Source organism: Rhinichthys klamathensis, unplaced genomic scaffold (assembly GCF_029890125.1).
Source record: "Rhinichthys klamathensis goyatoka isolate OS25496 unplaced genomic scaffold, OSU_Roscu_1.1 h1tg000752l_1, whole genome shotgun sequence".
NCBI lineage: Eukaryota > Metazoa > Chordata > Actinopteri > Cypriniformes > Leuciscidae > Rhinichthys > Rhinichthys klamathensis.
Genome location: NW_026607159.1, coordinates 190,001 through 210,000, shown reverse-complemented (window position 1 = coordinate 210,000; position 20,000 = coordinate 190,001). Strand labels below are relative to the sequence as shown.

General features: G+C 43.4%; 2 protein-coding genes across 2 annotated transcripts in view; one reads left to right on the top strand and one right to left on the bottom strand.

The window, feature by feature from the left end:
* slc30a4 (solute carrier family 30 member 4) overlaps positions 1–6,415 on the bottom strand; it is a 10,487-nt gene extending 4,072 nt beyond the window's left edge. Inside the window, exons 1-6 of the mRNA XM_056242788.1 lie at positions 6,312–6,415; positions 5,174–5,601; positions 4,955–5,101; positions 3,676–3,829; positions 628–847; positions 393–498 (exon numbers count right to left, since the gene is read on the bottom strand). Of these exons, the coding sequence (XP_056098763.1) occupies positions 393–498; positions 628–847; positions 3,676–3,829; positions 4,955–5,101; positions 5,174–5,531 (985 nt within the window). The 5' untranslated portion in view covers positions 5,532–5,601; positions 6,312–6,415. The remainder of the gene's footprint in view (positions 1–392; positions 499–627; positions 848–3,675; positions 3,830–4,954; positions 5,102–5,173; positions 5,602–6,311) is intronic.
* Positions 6,416–6,884: 469 nt separating this feature from the next.
* bloc1s6 (biogenesis of lysosomal organelles complex-1, subunit 6, pallidin) lies at positions 6,885–12,913 on the top strand. Its single transcript, XM_056242791.1, has 6 exons — positions 6,885–7,045; positions 7,249–7,309; positions 11,280–11,403; positions 11,568–11,655; positions 11,721–11,807; positions 12,665–12,913. The coding sequence occupies exons 2-6, from the start codon at positions 7,267–7,269 to the stop codon at positions 12,791–12,793; spliced, it is 471 nt and encodes a 156-aa protein (XP_056098766.1). The 5' UTR covers positions 6,885–7,045; positions 7,249–7,266; the 3' UTR covers positions 12,794–12,913.
* Positions 12,914–20,000: the final 7,087 nt, after the last annotated feature.

The window sequence follows — 20,000 nt, the reverse complement described above, 5'->3', positions numbered from 1 at the left end:
CAGACAGATAGACAGACAGATAGATAGACAGACAGACAGACAGATAGATAGACAGACAGACAGATAGATAGACAGACAGACTGACAGATAGATAGACAGACAGATAGATAGACAGACAGATAGACAGACAGATAGATAGACAGACAGACTGACAGATAGATAGACAGACTGACAGATAGATAGACAGACAGATAGACAGATAGACAGACAGATAGATAGACAGACAGACAGATAGATAGACAGACTGACAGATAGATAGACAGACTGACAGATAGATAGACAGACAGATAGACAGACAGATAGATAGACAGACAGACAGACAGATAGATAGACAGACAGACAGACAGACTGACAGATAGATAGACAGACAGACAGACAGATAGATGTCTCACCCTCCAGTAGAATGATGCCGGTGTCTCTGATGATGTGTAATGTGCTGAACAGCACCAGCACTGAGAACAGGTACGTACAGATGGGATCCGCTAGCTTATACTCCGGCTAACACACACACACACGTCTGTCATCAGCTGCATGGTAATTGTGTTATTATCATCATAAAGTCATTTAAAAAATGTACAGTGCCAGAGAATCAGCTCAACTTCCTGTTCCAGTGACTGAAACTCATACCTTGAACCTGACGATGTAGGCAGCGATGAGAACACCGACACTCTGAGCCAGATCTCCCAGCGCGTGGATGAAGGCGGCCCGCACCGCCAGACTCCCGTGACCCTGCTGACCCCGTGACCCCTGACCCCGGCCCGGCGACCCGTGAGAGTGGGCGTGGCCGTGAGAGTGGCCATGGCCGTGGGAATGAAGATGACCAGACTGATTGAGGAGGAAGCCCATCCTACACACACACACAGGCTAGATTACTGTAATGCTCTACTGGGTGGTTGCCCTGCACGCTTAATAAACAAACTACAGCTAGTCCAGAACGCAGCCGCTCCAGTTCTTACCAGAACCAGGAAGTATGACCATATTAGCCCGGTTCTGTCAACACTGCATTGGCTCCCTATTAAACATCGTATAAATTTCAAAATATTGCTGATTACTTACAAAGCACTAAATGGTTTAGCTCCGCAGTACTTGAGCGAGCTCTTAACGCATTATAGTCCTTCACGTCTATTGCGATCTCAAAACTCCGGCCAGTTGATAATACCTAGAATATCTAAATCGACTGCAGGCGGGAGATCCTTTTCCTATTTAGCACCAAAACTCTGGAACAGTCTTCCTACCATTGTCCGGGAAGCAGACACACTCTGTCAGTTCAAAGCTAGACTAAAAACACATCTCTTTGACCTAGCATACACATAATACATTATAGACTTCTATAACTCAATGTTAGGCTGCATAGATTAGGTCAGCCGGAACTGGGAACACTTCCCTTAAATCCTGATGTACTCGTTACATCATAAGAAGAATGGCGTCTACGCTAACTTTAGTGTCTTTGTTTATCCCGAGGTTTTCCTGCAGCCTGCCGGATCCAGGCCGTGTCCAGATCTGACGAAGGAGATTCGCCTGGACACACACACACACACACACACTCTCTCTCACACACACACACACTCTCTCTCTCACACACACACACTCTCTCTCTCACACACACACTCTCTCTCTCTCACACACACACTCTCTCTCTCTCACACACACACGCACACTCTCTCTCAGACACACACTCTCTCTCACACACTCTCTCTCAGACACACACACTCTCTCTCTCTCTCTCACACACACACACACACACAGAGCAGCTCCTCTTGGACATTTAACCTGAACAAAAGCGGTTTACGAACCTCATGTCACATGATTTACACCAATAGTAAAGCATCAGATGACCAGGAGACTTTGAGCAGTAAAGACAAGAACCTTCATCATGACATACTAATCTATCTTACCCTGTAGACATGCACAAACACTCGACCCTCTGCGGCACTAATGAACCTCACACTTGCACATTAGCATCGGATGTCTGGCTGATTTCTCGGTCTCCATCTAGTTTGCTCTACACACACGTTTTCAGACTTCATGTGTAAATGTTACAATTAAAATGTTTTTGACCGCAGGAACACACCTAACCGTAGAGAAGAGGAAGCTCAGCACAGGTTGTTCTCTCTGAGAGTGAGTATGTGTGTGAGACTGTGTGTTTGTGAATGTGTGCTTTTGTTTTTGTGTTATATGAGAACACAAATGTGTATAATGACATGCATATTACACTGGTTTTACAACTTACACGTGATTGCATGAGTCCTCATTTTTGAAATAGCTTAAAAAACATAAAAAACAGTGTTTTTTTTTAATGTAAAAATGCAGCATGTCTCCTGTGATGGGCAGGTTTAGGGATAGGGGCAGTGTGTGTGTGTGTGTGTGTGTGTGTTGGGTAGGTTTAGGGATAGGGGCAGTGTAGGGGGATTAGGGGTGTAACGATATTTGAACCGAACCGAAAAACCGCGATACACCACCCACGATACGTATCGCGACACTCTCATGGCGAACCGAACACGCCCCGCCCCCTGCGGCCCCGCCCAGCCCCGGCTCATTGCAACCTCATGTGTTATGTGTACACAACGAATACAGGGCTGTTGCCTAACCACCATTAACCACATATAATCGCAATAAGCTCAGTGTTTTGTTACTTTTGATAATAAGCAAGGTGTAATCTTTCAAATTATGTCTATTTGATCACGAAATGCAAACAATAAATGCCGTTTTGGCGCTCTTAGATGTGGCGTGACAGATATCACTGTATGCATGCGGCAGCGCGGCGCGCGATCATCTCTTCCTCAGTTACAGAATAAACATGAATGGACACCCGAAGGTATGTTGAAAGATACAGTATACTTACTGAAAGGCATCATAACTCGTGTAAACACTCAATCAGTGTTTCAACAGCGGAAATACGTCAATAAAACGCTTAGTTTTTCACATAGCTTTATATTTACCTCAGGCAAGTCATTCAGTGTCCACAGCTTGCTGGTTTGCTAACTCTTTCACTAAATAAATGCTATATATTAGCATATATATATTATATTTTACTTAACCTGTTTATGATATCTTGATTATTTAATGTATGTTTAAAATAGTTGTCATGAAAATAACAGCAACTGTGTAAATTATTATACAACAATAACAAATTAGAGTAAAAACATGTTAATGCAAAAATTGCCTTATGTGCAGTTTACATGTTTTCATACAATTTGTTATTTGAGTGTTGATTATTATTATATCATTTAGGCTAAAAGTCTAGGCTTGTTAAGCTTTAATGTTATAGTAATGTGCAAGTAAGGGCTGTAGTTTACAGCATTAGCAGATAATTTTGTTATCCTTGAGAAACGTTTACTTGTAATTTAATTGATTTAAAGACAAGGACACAATTTGTTCATTAAAGCACTGTTTAATAAAAAATAAAAGCAATTTTAGCTTTCTAAACCCCCCCCCACCCCACCGAAATGAACCGAACCGAACCGAACCGAGACCTCAAAACCGTGGGACGAACCGAACCGTCAGGTTTGTGTATCGTTACACCCCTAAGGGGGATAGAATATACAGTTTGTCCAGTATAAAAGTCATTACGCCTATGGAATGTCCTCATATATCACAAAAACACAGCAGTGTGTGTGTGTGTGTGTGTGTGTGTGTGTGTGTGTGTGTGTGTGTGTGTTTGTGTGTGTGACTCACAGCAGGTTGACGGCGACTCCCACCGCTGCAGTGATCAGCATCACGTCTCCGTCGATGGTGAAGTCCTGATGAATCGTTCTCTGAGCGGCTTCGTTCAACAGCACACCCGTCAGAATATAGATCAGCAACACACTAATACCTGCAGACAACACCTCTGAACACACACACACACACACACCGTGAGACGCACTTCACACCAGCAAGATGGACACACAATAGGGGTTTTCACACTGCGCTTAATTTTAGCATAAAAGGGAAGTTACACTCGTCTTTTCTCCTCTATTGTGTCGTATATCGAGTGAAACGCTTCAGGACCAAAGAACACATGTGGGCGGGGCTTGATTTGTCTGTGGGGAATTGATTGGATGGTTGTGGTTTACTATTGGCTGATCTCATGTGAGTGACAGGTTATAGCCCCGTGAATCATAAACAGTATTGACCCAGGGTTTAAACTGACCGAGGGTTTAGAGTGACCCCAGGGTTTAGAGTGACCCAGGGGTTAGACTGACCCAGGGGTTAGACTGACCCAGGGTTTAGAGTGACCCAGGGTTTAGAGTGACCCAGAGGTTAGAATGACCCAGGTTTTAAAATGAGCCAGGGGTTAGACTGACCTAGGGTTTAGAATGACCCAGGGGTTAGACTGACCCTGGGTTTTTAGAATAGATTGACCCAGGGGTTAGAATGACCCAGGGGTTAGACTGACCCTGGGTTTAGAATAGATTGACCCAGGGTTTAGACTGACCCAGGGGTTAGACTGACCCTGGGTTTAGAGTGACCCAGGGGTTAGACTGACCCTGGGTTTAGAATAGAATGACCCAGGGTTTAGAGTGACCCAGGGGTTAGAATGACCCATGGGTTAGAATAGAATGACCCAGGGTTTAGAGTGACCCAGGGGTTTAGAGTGACCCAGGGGTTAGACTGACCCTGGGTTTAGAATAGAATGACCCAGGGTTTAGAGTGACCCAGGGGTTAGAATGACCCAGGGTTTAGAATGACCCAGGGTTTAGAGTGACCCAGGGGTTAGAATGACCCAGGGTTTAGAGTGACCCAGGGGTTAGACTGACCCTGGGTTTAGAATAGAATGACCCAGGGTTTAGAGTGACCCAGGGGTTAGAATGACCCATGGGTTAGAATAGAATGACCCAGGGGTTAGAATAGAATGACCCAGGGGTTAGAATGACCCAGGGGTTAGAATGACCCAGGGGTTAGAATGACCCAGGTTTAACTAGCTGAAGTGTGTAAAGCCTGAATGAGCCGGTGTACTGAGAAGAGTTCGCACCGAGCCGATGGAGGCCGAAGGTGAACCTGTGCGTCGGTGGTTTAGCGGAGAGCCAGAGCGCCAGCAGAGACACGATGATCCCGATCAGATCCGTCAGCATGTGCAGCGCATCCGTCATGATGGCCAGACTGTTGGCCACGTACCCACCTGAAAGACAAACCCAGTGACAGGAGCGGGCGACACACACACACACACACACACACTCTCCCCGACGCTCACCTATCAGCTCGCCCACCATGAACAGGAAGTAGAGCAGAGCGGCGAAGCCCAGTTTCCTCATGATCCTCCGGCGCCGGTCGCTCTCTCGACTCCTCCGGCACCCGTCACACGCCTCCGGCACCAGACCCGACGAGGAGCCCAGGAGCGAGTCGTCATCGTCCAACACATGCGTGACCGTCGACCCGTTAGCCGTCGGGAACTCGTCCGCCTCTCCCGACACCACCACCTTCAGCTGGCTGAACCGGGGCGTCTCGTCGTCCTCCAGGTCCTCGGAGAAGTCGAAGGCGGCGTCGCTGAGGTGCCAGTCCTCCGGCTCGCGGCGGAACACCGACCTCACGCGGCCCATCAGGCCCGACATCTGAGCGGATCTCTGAAGCGTCAGTGTGTGAGGAACTGACACGGTCTCGGGGGTCGAAGCGCCAGGTTACCTGCAACACAACAGCTCAGGTCAGCGTTACCAACACACAACAGAAAGCGTCATCAAAGACACACACGGTCAAATAAAGCCACTCTGAAACACTACTGAGCTCCATTCAGTTCAGTGATGTTGATTCAATTCAATTATTTGTATAGCGCTTTTCACAATAATCGCGGCAGGTTACCTGCAACACAACAGCTCAGCTTTACCAACACACACTGTTACAGTGCAACAGGAGCCATCATCAAATATCAGACACGGTCAAATAAAGCAACTCGAAAATCACTATTGAGCTCCATTCAGTTCATTGATTAAATACACATTTATTTGTATAGCGCTTTTCACAATACTCATCATTTCAAAGCAGCTTTACAGAAAATGTACGAGTCCACGTCACAATGAGTGATCTGTTATCAGAGGAAACTGTTTAAGTTATGTATTTTAGAATCGCAGTTAGCAAAAAAAGGTATAAAGGTATGTAATAATTTAAGGCGGGAACAATGAGCTCGTTGAAGTAAAGAATACTTGTTTGTTAACAAATTATTATGATGACATTTAGAAAAATGTAGCATTCACTTCAGAGACAATGATGCACAGTTCGCCAGATATGAACCGCTAAAGCACAGAGTTTGTTTCGTGTGTTTCGGCGCGTTCATGTGTTTCAGGACTGGATGTCAGCGACACTGAAAACAACGATAACATCATTAAAAGAGCACAAACCTTCCTAAACTCTGCCGTTCGCTGGTTCCGTCCATCGTGGTGTGAGTTCGGGAAAATCTCAGAGTCTCGGTGTGTGTGTGTGTGTGTGTGTGTGTGTGAGTCAGTGTGTGTATGAGAGAGAGAGTGTGTTTAATGTTAGCGCGTCCACTCTGCGCGCGTTCCAGCTCTACTGCAGCGCGCGTGCATTCAGTTCACATTCTTGTGCAAAATTAACATGTAATTATAAAATATTATACCTCTGTAGCACATTTCACTGTTGTATTTGTATCAAGAAAAATTCCTTGTGTTCAAGGTCACTTAGCAATAAAGCTATTTCTGATAGTATTATATTATATACTCTGCTGCTATTTGAGAACTGAACTGAGCTGACTGTAGATTAAATTAACTCATTTAATAATTGATGATATTTATGAGAGATCGGAATTAACAAATGCATAAATTGCCTGTTTATCGCTGTGAAGCTGCTTTGAAACACTCCAGTACAATCGTTCCGCCAATCGGAGGCGTCGCTCAGCGGCACGTGATTAAAGGCGGAAGTGCTCTCAGAGTGGCAGCGCGTCGCGTTGTCGCAGTCTCCGCGGTCACATGAGCTTCTGTCACATGATGTTTGTGAGCCGCTCCTGGAAGCGTTTTCACTATCACATCAGGTTTGCTGACTGCCATTAAATACACAAGATAAAAGAAGAATCATATTCATCTGACGGGAATACAGCAGGAATGATGCGCTCAGGAGGGTTCGTGTTCAGACAGATTTGATCAGTGACGTACACATGATTACTGTGGTCTACCATGAGGAATCTGATTGTGTGTGTGTGTGTGTGTGTGTGTGTGTGTGTGTGTGTGTATATGTATGTATATGTATGTGTGTATGTATGTGTGTGTGTGTGTGTGTGTGTGTGTGTGTGTGTGTGTGTGTGTGTGTGTGTGTGTGTTACAGAGGCTGCTGGTGACTGTGATGATGATGGACAGACCGCAGGAGGAAAGCGAGCAGGACACAGGTGAACACACACAGACACACACACTTCTTCTTCGGTTGTCCATCGAGATCCGATGATGACGTCCACGCCTTTAACGGTGAGATCTTTGATGACTAAACAGTCCTGTCCTGGACCCACAAGCTCTATTGCAGGTGGGGCATATGTATGTGATGGTGGTGGTGGTCACATTGGCAGATATGGCTGCCTTTCTCCTGGCTCGCTTCTGCTGTTTTCTGGTTGTCCTCTCCATCTCTAGTGTACAAACCCCCTCTCCACATAGCTGTCGCCAGATGGTGCGGTCAGCAGCAATATCCTTCAAATCCTCAGGTCTGATCTTACACTTTCTCAAGGCGTTCTTCATCTGATCTTTATAGCGCTTCTTCGGACCCCCAGCTGAGCGTTGACCATGATGTAACTGGCCATATAGTACCCTGCGGGGCAGACGACATGGGGGCATCCTTATCACATGCCCCAACCACTGCAGTTGGCGCTGGGTAATAATGGCCTCAATACTTCTGCAGTTCGCCTTTTTAAGTATTTCAGTGTGAGGTACCTGATTACGTCAGGTAATTCCCAGAATGCGCTGAAGGCAGCTTATGTGGGATTGCTCTAAGGACTTGATGTGACGGCAGTAGGTTACCCATGCTTCACAGCTATAGAGGAGGGTGGTGACACAGACCGCTTGCTATACGCCGACCTTTGTGGAGGGATGAAGGTTCTTATTATGAAAGACTCTGCATCGAAGTCTCCCAAAGGCAGCTGATGCCTGTTTAATTCGGCTCTGGATTTCATTGTCGATGCTGCTATCCTCAGAGAGAAAACTCCCCAGATATTTGAAAGATGGCACTACTGACAACTGTTCATCTCCAACAGTGAAGGCAGGAGATGTGGGTGGGACATTGGCCCTCCATTGGCAGACCACTTCTGTCTTGGTGGTGTTCACAGTCAGCCCCATCCTGCTGTACGCCCTCACCGCCACAGCAAGGACAGTTTGAAGATCCTCCGGAGTATGGGCCACAAAAGCACAATCGTCTGCATACTGTAGCTCCAGGACCTGCTCTCTGCTGATTTTTGTTGTTGCATGTAGCCTCCTAATGTTAAAGAGGTTGCCATCTAATCTGAAGTCCACTGCCACACCTCTGCTGTTTTCAATCTCATTGTGGAGAAGCTTGGTGACACACAGGAGGAAGATGTTAAAGAGCACTGGCGCTAACACACACCCCTGCCTCACCCCTGTGCGTACAGGGAATGGCTCAGACTCTTGTCCGCCTACGGTCACCCGAGCTGTCATCCCATCATGGAATTGGCGAAGGATGTTAACAAACTTATCTGGACATCCAAACCTGAGGAGGACATCCCATAAGAGCTCTCTTTGCACAGTGTCGAATGCTTTCGAGAGATCGACAAAGGCCATAAACGTCCTGATGTTGCTGCCGGCACTTTTCCTGAAGCTGCCGGGCTGTGAAGATCATGTCGATCGTGCTCCTGTTCTTTCTAAACCCACACTGTGATTCTTCCAGCATTGACTCAATGATGTTGTTAATAAGCCTCTGATGCAGCACTTTGGCCATGACCTTACCACCAACTGAAGGAGTGATATGCCCCTGCTATTGCCGCATATGGCCTTGTCACCCTTGTTCTTGTAGATGACTACAATGTTTGCATCTCTCCATTGCTGTGGGATGATCTCATCAGTCCAGGCCTTGGTGATGTACTGGTAGAGGGTGCGCATACATATGTACCCTCCCTCCTTCAGTAGCTCAGCAGGGATGTTATCAGCGCCAGGGGACTTGTTGTTCTTAAGGGAACGGACAGATGATAGAACCTCCTGGAAGGTTGGTGGTAGACTGAGATCGTGGATGGGAGGAAGTTCAGGCAGTTCGTCCAGGATGGTGGGGTCTGCATCAGAGTCCTGATTAAGCAGGGTGTCAAAATGGTCAGCCCACCTCAGTAGGATACTATTCTGGTTCTTCAGAAGTGTTTGACCATCAGCTGTTTTCAGGGAAGTGACACAGCGATTTGTTGGACCGTAGATGGATTTGATAGCATTATAAAAATTATGCATGTCATATTTATCTGCAAAGGATTGGATTTCATGTGCCTTTTCAGTCCACCATTCATTCTGTATGGCCCGTATATCCTTTTGCACTTTCCCCCGAGCTGCCTGCCAATCCTGTCTAGCCTTAATGGATGAAGGGTTGTCTAATGTTTCCCGGTGTGCTTTCCGCATATCCTTAAGCAGGTTGTGGATGATGTCTGAATTATCGTCAAACCAGTCTTGGTGGTTCTTGCTCTTATAGCCGATGGATTTGGCTGCTGCCTCATAGAGCACAGAGCTAATATAGTTCCACTGTTGTTCCATTGTGTTTTCTGAGCTCAGACAAGTTTCAGACTCCATAAGCTTCTCAGCTAGGAGACGTCGAAACTCACTTCTTGCTTCGATGTTTCCAAAGCGGCTACAATTTAGCCTCTTATTTTTTGACTTTTGCGGTCGCTAAGGGGTACGCACTTCCATATTGAGCTTGGCCACAATCATACGATGGTCAGTCCAGCACTCTGCACCTCTCATGGCACGAGTGATGAAAACATCCTTGATGTCATTTCTCCTCACCATGATGAAGTCAATCATGTGCGAATGTTTAGAGCGAGGGTGCATCCACGAGGTCTTATATTTTGCCTTCTGCTGGAAGATGGTGTTAGTTATGGTAAGGTTATGCTCAGAGCAAAGAGTAAGTAACCTCATACCATTTGCATTCTCCCTGCCAATGCCATGTCTACCTAGTACTCCACTCCATATCCTGTAGTTCTGTCCCACCCAAGCGTTAAAATCCCCAAGCAAGAGGATCTTATCACTCTTAGGGATCTGGCGAAGAGTTTCATCCAGTGCTTGATAAAAGCATTCCTTGGCTTCATTTTCAGAGGGCAAAGTTGGTGCATAGGCACTGAGAAGTGTGGCATAACGCTTTTTTGCCAGGGGGATACGGAGGGTCATTAGCCTTTCACTAATGCCAATAGGTGTTTCTGTGAGACTTGGTAGAAGCGTGTTTTTGATGGCCAGTCCTACTCCATAAAGATGTTTTCCACCTGGGGGGAAACCTTTCCAGAAGAAGGTATAGCCCGTTCCTTCCTCTGTTAGAGATCCTTCATCCAGAAGCCTAGTCTCACTCGGGGCAGCAATGTCGATGTTATAGCGGCTCAGCTCAGCAGCGATCAGGGCTGTTCTCCTGTGTGGTCTGTCAGAGATGCCATGCGAGTCCAGGAGAGTCCTTACATTCCATGTAGCCAATTTTATATTGTATTGTTTCTTATTTTTCTTATTTCGACCGCAGTAGTGGAATAACCCGATAGATGCGGTAATCTATCCAGGTAAATGGTTGAATGGGCAATTTTTAGGCCACCTTTTCTAGGCCCTTCCCCAATGGGGTAGAGCAGTGCGGCCCCTAAATAGGGCTGCTCCGTCGCACAGGGGTCTGCCGAAACACCTGCCATTCAATCCCAGTTGATAGCGACCAAATACCCTGTGCCGCTGCCGTGCAGGGCTCTGACTAAGAGCTCCCAGTCTATTCAAACCTGCCCCCGTCGTCAGATTCCCCATCGCCGTCAGACTTTTAACCATATGTAAGGTCCAGGTATTGTCACCGTGGTCAGAGGTGGAGACCTGCGCAAGGAAGGTTTTAAAGTGCCAAAGGAGGTGCGCCATCCCCAGTAGCACTATCTTCACCATGATGAGGTAAGTCCCGATGGGAAGGGTAGTCCCAGGACAACCGGTCTCCCATCTTGGCTGCAGGAGGCTGCCGGGTCCTTCGTCTGTTAAGGCCCGCCTATTGCGCACCTCCAGCGCATTGCTTTTCTGTCAGGGTATGCTCCCTTAGCCTTATCTCAACAGACTATCCACAAGGCAGTGGGGCTATTTTCCCATAGCTTTTTCTATAAATGCTAGTCTACTAATAAAAACCTAGTTTTATGGTGATCTTGATGTGTGTGTTTGCAGTGTGTGTTGTGATGGAGGACGTGGTGTGTGTGGATGAGCACACGATCCAGAGACTGACTGAAGGATTCCTGTCTCACTATCAGCCAGAGCTCAACGCCTCCAAGCAAACCCTGCAGGAACTCACGTACGATCACACTGCATACACACGACTACTGAAGCCACAGCGTGTGTGAACACTGAAGATCTGGCTCATTCAGTCAATGAGATCAAGACTGCAAAAAAAGACATTTGAATTCAAAATACTGCACTGCTGTACTGTAATTATCCTTTATTTTTTCTTACTTCCAGACAAAATCAAGTTATTTTGCTGGATACGCTGGAGCAAGAAGTCACGAAATTCCGCGAGTGCAACGCCATGATTGATCTGAACGCACTGGTGAGTTTTAATCGCGTGGTTTCTCTCGTAGAGACGTCGTCAGACTGACAGCTGATGTGTTTCAGTTCACAGAGGCCAAAGTTTATCACAGCAAACTGGTGAACATTCGCAAAGAAATGATCGTTCTGCACGACAAGACGACCAGACTAAAGGTTTGAGCGGGACTCTTCTGTAGATCCATGCTGTACTGCTCTTCATGTTCTTATGGAAGCTTGTTTCGGCCAGCGAATAAAAAAAGGTAATTGCCACAATGGCATTGTGAAATATAAACTTGCGTTTCTGATATAAACTTGTGTTCACAAGAAAAAAGTCAGAATGGCAAGATATAAACTTGCGTTTACGAGAAAAAAGTCTGAATTGCGAGAAAAAAGTCTGAATTGGGAGATATAAACTTCCATTTACAAGAAAAAAGTCCGAATTGCGAGAAAAAAGTTAGAATGGCTAGATATAAACTTGCATTTACGAGAAAAAAGTCAAAATAGCGACATAAACTTACGTTTACGAGAAAAAAGTCAGAATTGCGAGAAAAAAGTCAGAATTGCGAGAAAGTCTGAATTGTGAAATATAAACTTGCGTTTCTGATATAAACTTGCGTTCACGAGAAAAAAGTCAGAATTGCGAGATATAAACTTTAAACTTGCGTTTACGAGAAAAAAGTCAGAATGACAAGATATAAACTTGCGTTTACGAGAAAAAAGTCATAATTGCGAGATATAAACTTGCGTTTACGAAAAAAGAGTGAATCGTGAGAAAAAAAGTCTGAATTCTGAGATATAAACTTGCCTTTATGAGAAAAGAGTCTGAATTGTGATAAAAAAAAGTCAGAATTGCGAGATATAAACTTGTTTACGATTGAAAAAAGTCAGGATTCCATTTTTATTGAAAAAAAGTCATTTTTATTTTTATTCCGTGGCAGAAACAAGCTTCCATACTTTACCCTGGGTTAGTAAGCTTTGCCGTTTGAGACGGACCGGCAGATTAAGAGTGAAGAGTGTATGAATGTGTGCAGAAGCGAGCGCTGAAGCTGCAGCAACACAAGCAGAAGGAAGATCTGGAGCGCGAGCAGCAGAGAGAGAGAGAGCTGGAGCGAGAGAGACGCCTCGTCGCCAAACCCGCCAAACGCTCCGGCGAAGCCTGAACCAGTGCCTCACAAACACACACTGAGCTCAGCCCCGCCCACTGCACACAGACTCCGCCCCTGTCGTAGCCCCGCCCACTGCACACAGACCCCACCCCTGCCACAGCCCTGCCCACTGCCCACAGACTCCGCCCCTGTCGCAGCCCCGCCCACCGCACACAGACCCTGCCACAGCCCCACCCACAGACTCCGCCCCTGTCGCAGCCCCGCCCACTGCACACAGACTCCACCCCTGTTGCAGCCCCGCCCACTACACACAGACCCCACCCCTGCCACAGCCCCACCCACTGCCCACAGACCCCACCCCTGCCACAGCCCCACCCACTGCCCACAGACTCCACCCCTGTCGCAGCCCCGCCCACTGCACACAGACCCCACCCCTGCCACAGCCCCACCCACTGCCCACAGACTCCGCCCCTGTCGCAGCCCCGCCCACTGCACACAGACCCCACCCCTGCCACAGCCCCACCCACAGACTCCGCCCCTGTCGCAGCCCCGCCCACTGCCCACAGACTCCACCCCTGTCGCAGCCCCGCCCACTGCACACAGACCCCACCCCTGCCACAGACTCCGCCCCTGTCCGCTTTAAAACAGATCTGAGAAACCTCTCAAACGAGCTGGATTCTCTGGGACTAAATGTGATAAAGATGCTCTGGTGATTCTTTATCATCATCATCATATTCATGTGTGATTCTATCCAGATAAATAATAATAAAACTGTAATTAAAGCGTTGGTGTGCTCTTTTATTAACATAATTTATTACCTTACATGATGCTCTTTTAATGTAAACATAAATGTGATAAAACTGTAATACTTCACAATAAAGTTTCAATTATTAACATTAGTTAGCATGAACTAACAGCATTTAATGTTCATTTCAACATTTACTAATACATACTAAAATCAAAAGTTGTTTCTGTTAACAATAGTTAATGCACTAACATGAACAACTGTATTTTTATTAACTAACATTAACAAATAATAAAATTAATAAATGCTGTAAAAAAAAATACTGATAGCACTTTATTTTAGTGTCCTTGTTACACACTGTATATTAAGTTAACCCTATAATTAATTTATATTACTCAGTATTTCAATGTACAATTACACCGTGACAAAGCCACCTTAAATAAAGTGTAACCAGAATACTTTGCTTATTGTAAGTTCATGTTCACTAACGCATGAGACTTTATTGCAAAGTGTTCCGGATTTGTTTCATACTTCAATGTTCATAAACTTGACTTGCGTCTTGAATATTTATTAAATATGTTATTGTGAGCGTCACTGGGTGTATGGAGTAAAAGCATGAGTTTGAGCGCCGGACACCAGGCGGCAGCAGAGCATTATGGGATTGATACTGTGTGTCATCAGTGTAACGACTCTATGGAAAGCTTTAACAAAACATGTCCGAAAGCTCCCAGTAAAACTGTGTTCAGTTACAGACGTGCGTCAGCGCCAGTTAATGAAGCGCAGCCGCTGCAAATACACACATATTATAATGTTCCTATTCAATTATGAAAACATGATTGTTTGCTGAATGTTTGTTGAGAAGGTTCATCAGACCGACACACACACACACACACACACACACACACACAGACAGTCGTGTTTTCCAGCGGTTAGGGTGTCGCTCCTCTTTCCGCGCGGGCGTTGGATCTGCTTCTGGATTTGGATGTTTTTGGGCCTGAAGGAGAAAAACAAACCGAACCCACAAACCCGGAGCCGCAGACGCTGAGCACATGTGGAGGTGAGACTGCGTAAACAACCCGTCTGTCTGGGTGGGTGTGTGTGTGTGTGCGCTCGGGCACATAACAGGAAGTGGCCGCAGGGGTCAGAGGTCACGCTCGCGTCAGGTCTGCGGCTCAGCCGGTGTGTGACGTCACGGGCGGAACGGTTTGTGTATCAGACGCCAAATCCCAAATATAGACGTAAACTAGTTTCTGCTCGACCGAAGGAACATCTGCGGCCTCGCGACACACACACCGAGCCTGTGCGTCACACACTGCTCATACTCGTGCTTTAAGGTTTTATTTGTATTTTTATGTTATGTTTTCATGGTCATTTTAGTTAAAGTTTTCGTTTTTTAACTGAAAAAACTAAAAAGGTTTTTATTCATTTTTATTTCAGTTTTGGCTTTAGTTATTTTAGTTCATTAAGTTGAATTTTGCTTAATCAAAATAATGTTGCTTTGGCAACTAGCTTAAAGGGAGAGTTCACCCAAATATGAGAATTTACTCTCCCTGAACCCATCCTAGTGTATATGACTTTCTCCTTTCAGACGAATACAATCAGAGTTATATTAATAAATGTCCTGACGCTTCTTAGCTTTATAATGGCAGTGAATGGGTTTTTGTTTTTGGAAGTCCATAAAAGAGCATCTGTCCATCATATCCAAAAAGAGATTAGTATTTGAAAATTCTAACTGCATGCCGGTATTAGCTGCTTCTGCGATGTTTCAGTGTGTGTGTGTGAGACAGTGTGTGTGAGCAGGGGCGTCACTAGGCCCTTTTTAGGGGGGCTTCTGCCTAGCCCCCCTAAAAATGTGAGATTAATGTAGGCTACACAAATTCGTGTTCGCTTCAGTCTTGTTATAATCAGATTCAGCGTGTTCTTCATCTTCAATCCGCAGCGGCGCCGAGCAGAGAGCACGTCAGAAACAGAGGACAGGGTGTGTGTGTGTGTGTGTTCATGTGTGTGTGTTCATGTGTGTTCATCTGAGCCTCATTGGTCTGTCACTGCTCGTCATTGTCAGAATATTTGAGATGACCAATCAAATCAAAGTAGGCGGGCTTTATGTTCACAGACGCTGAGCGCGAATTTTAAGTGCGACTCGACGCGTACGGTCAAGTGCGAGATAAGATGTAAGTAGCTAAACTTAACATTTCATATTTTACTTTTTTTAGGTCATAAATGTTAAACGAATGACAAAAAATAATCAGGCAAACTAATATAGTTTTGTCTAATTTCGCCATTTTGAACTGAAAATAGGCTGTAACGTGACTCATGTAATGTAATAATTAGTTTACAAGAAACATTAACAAAGCCGTTTTCATCATGTTAGGCACAAGATTAATAATGAATGTGTACATATTGAGGATATAATACAAATTGTAGCCTTTAGTAAATTAAAAAAGCTCAGCTTTAGGAGGGGAAGAGAAAGGGACGAAGAGACTGAGAAAGAAAGAGTGATGGAGATGAGAAGAGAGCAGGTATTGGCAAATAATCTGCCCACTGACATGGTTTTAAAGCTATTTCTTATCCTTTTTTGGTCTTCAAACGTCTTGAAATGCACATATCAGAGAAATAAAAAATTTGAACCCCCTACCAACCTCAAATTTAGGACCTCTGTGATTATAAAGCCCTGTCTACGGCCCTGTATTAGGCATAAGATCAATAATAAATGTGTAGCCTACATATTTTGAATGCATTTAATAAACTTAATTACCTTTAGTAGCTTTCAGTAAATAAACGCGTCTGAGAAAATGATTCAGGCAAAATCAACCTATCAGTTGACCCTATGTTTACTTTCTTCACTGACAGACAAAAATGAAAAGCCTATATCAGTCAAAGCTCAGCTTTAGGAGGGGAAGAGACAGGGCAAGATAAAAACAAAGAGAAAAAGAGTGTAATGCTGATGAGGTGAGAAAAATAATCAGCTGCCCACTATCCAAGTTTTTTGGCCTTCAGAACATCTTAAAATGCACATATGTAGATCAGAGAAATCAAAATTTTCTCGGGGAGACCCCGAACCCCCGTATTTGCCCTACCTCACATTTGGGACCACAGTTATTATAAAACCGTGCCTTTGCATCGTAATGAAAATGGTTAATAGTGATCTTTAGATCCTAAACTAAAGTGTTACATTTTTTTATAAAAAAAAAAAAAAAATCATATTGGGGGCTTAGCCCCCCTAAAATGAAAATCCTAGTGACGCCCCTGTGTGTGAGAGAGAGTGTGTGTGTGTGAGAGAGAGTGTGTGTGTGTGTGGACTGTGGCTCTCGAAATGTATAATCATGTATGAGTCAAAATGAATCTAATGCACATGTGCTGAAAAATGCAGCGGTTTCACTGGAGAGTAAATGTGGAAATGCAGCTTTAGAACAGCAGAGAACAACATGCTGTAAAGAGTCCATGAGAGAGAGAGAGACAAACACACACACACACTCTCTCTCTCTCTCTCTCTCTCTCTCTCTCTCTCTCTCTCTCTCACACACACACACACACACTCAGGCATTGCGCTGCTGTTGTTCTGAGGTTGTTCTCTCGTCTCTCAGTGAAAGTTTCCAACACAAGGATTTAGTGTCTTGTTTACGCAGAGTGTGTGTGTGTGTGTGTGTGTGTGTGTGTGTGTGTGTGTGTGTGTGACCACAGGAGTGTGAGCCACTGAACCTGAAGCAGAGCCAGGACTCAGGAGGAGGTGTGTGTTGATACACACAAACTCTGACTCAGCACCTCAGGAAACTTTATATTAATCATTATTCATTTTCTTTTTTCAAATCGTTTCTCCCCAAACCAGAACCGATGATTCTGATTGGATACACACTCTTAGAATGAAGCTTCAGTTCTACACAGAACTCTAGGGCTCTCGGCTCAGTTTTACAGATCCCATGGCGAATATGTTCCATATAAGGAGAAAATGCATAATACTTTCATGTTTAACATGTTATTTATTTGAGTTCACACTCCTACAGTTACACACACACACACACACACACACACACACACACACACACACACACACACACACACACACACACACACACACACACACACACACACACACACACACACACACACAGGGCAAAAAGAGCACTTAAAAAAAGAAGAGTTCCTTGTTTTATGTGTGTTTGATCCGTTCGGCATATGAAAAGACGTTGACAGATTTAGAATGCATAACACATCAAACGAAAATAGGGAAATTATGATAATATTACTAAATATTATTTACTTTACCAAACAAAAGAGTGAGAATCGAGAAGGTATGAGGAATTCATGTTTAGTTTTATTGATGTTGTAAATGTGTATTATATGTATTATATTAATGTGTGTTTACAATAAGGTTTCATTAGTTAAATGTGTACTTAAACTCCACTTCTTTAGCTTGTATAAATCTTATTAATTTCTGCATTTACTAAAACATTAATAAAATCAAAAGTTGTATTTGTTAACATTAGTTAATGCACTGACTGTGACATAACATTAACAGTTGTATTATTATTATCTAAGATTAACAAATACAATAACAATGTGTTGCTCATTGTTAGTTTATAATACAATACATGAATAATAAACAAATGAACCTTATTGTAAAGTGTTACTATGAAATCAAAGATATAAATTCCTTACAATGTACAGTGAGTTATACTTTTATTATAGTTAAGCATAACTCGGTACTTTTAACTTTTTAATGTAAAAATTAAAACGTGTGTGTGAGAGTGAGTGTGTGTGTGAGTGTGTGTGTGAGTGTGAGTGTGTGTGTGTGTGTGTGTGTGTGTGTGTGTGTGTGTGAGAGTGAGTGTGTGTGTGAGTGTGAGTGTGAGTGTGTGTGTGTGAGTGTGTGTGTGAGTGTGTGTGTGTGTGAGTGTGAGAGTGTGTGTGAGTGTGTGTGTGTGTGTGTGAGAGTGAGTGTGTGTGTGTGTGAGTGTGAGAGTGTGTGTGTGTGTGTGTGTGTGTGAGCTCAGTGTGTGTTTTCTGTTTACCTCAGGTTTACTGAAGCGGGACACACACTGCATTCTGTCAGTCCAGTTATGACACATCAGGAAACAATTATGCCTCAGTACTTCCTGATTATAACATAAAACCTCATAATTATGATATAAAAAGTAAAAATTGTGACACTAAGTCATAATTATAGGATTATCAAATTGAAATTATGACTTTCTATATCATAACATTTCACAATCATTTGGACTTTTTGTCATAATTTCTACTTTTTATGTTGTAGTTATGATCAGGGTTTCGTCAGTGAAATGTAAGACTTTTTAAGACCTTTTTATGACCATTATGATTTAAATTTATGACCTACACGAATTACGAAAAATAACTTCCTTTCAAAAGTCTTTTTTTTATTGACTTTCATTAAAAGTAATAAGTTTCATTATTTAAAGGTTCCATTTTCTTAAGAGTAACAAACTGAAGGCTCCCTTTCCCTAAGTATCAATAACACAGGAACAACACTTAATAATATCACGATAATATATCAGTCAATATCGATAATATCACGATAAATGTCAAATCTTTATTTCTTTCAAGTTTAAAGCCAGATTTTTGCTCCTAACGGAAAGTTGTATAAACCAGAGCGTTAACTGTGTTTTTAAACTACTCTTTATGTCAGAAAATATCATGACAAACACTTGCCAAACAGGAGAACATTCACAAATCTGAGGTAGAACATTCAAACATGTCATTTTTCCTTAACAAAATTAATATCTTTATTGGAAAATTAATTTCTTAGTTTCTGCATGTGCTAATGGGGGATATTGTTTCAAGCCTTGAAACAGGTTTGTGTTGCCTGACTTTGATGGCACGTTTCTTCATGAAATGTATGAAAAACAGTATAGCCTAAATGCATTAAATACTGTGTAATTATATTCCATTAGTCCTTTAATACATTGTCTATATTAATAATATAATACTCTTCAATATGTATATCCCACATTTCATGGTGCAGTTAATATACTAGGCTAACGTTACAGTAAATCCATGGGAATTATGGGAATTTGTAGACGGAAAAGCTTTCTGGCCGCATCGTTGCACTGTTTCATCTGCCTTTAAACTGGTTTAGATCTCGTGAGCAATTTCGACTTTTTATGTCTTAATTTAGACTTTTTGCCATAATTTCAATTTAGTATATCAATTGCTACTTTTTATGTCATCATTTCGACTTGGTTTGTAATTTGAACCTATGTAAATTTTTACTTAGTTTGTCATAATTTAAACTTTCTCAATTTCAACTGTTATAATCTTTACAAAAGCATTTGTTTATTATGTGCTTCCATAGATTTCACTCAAAGGATGAATAACTAGAAGTAATAATTTTGACATAATTCAGACTTATATCATTTAAAAATGTCATAATGACTCATTTGTAATAATTTCACCTTTTTAAGTGATAAGAGATGTCATTATTTCAACTTTGTATGATTTACAAAAGTATTAATTAGTTTATTATGTGCTTCCATAGACTTAAGGATGAATAACCCATGT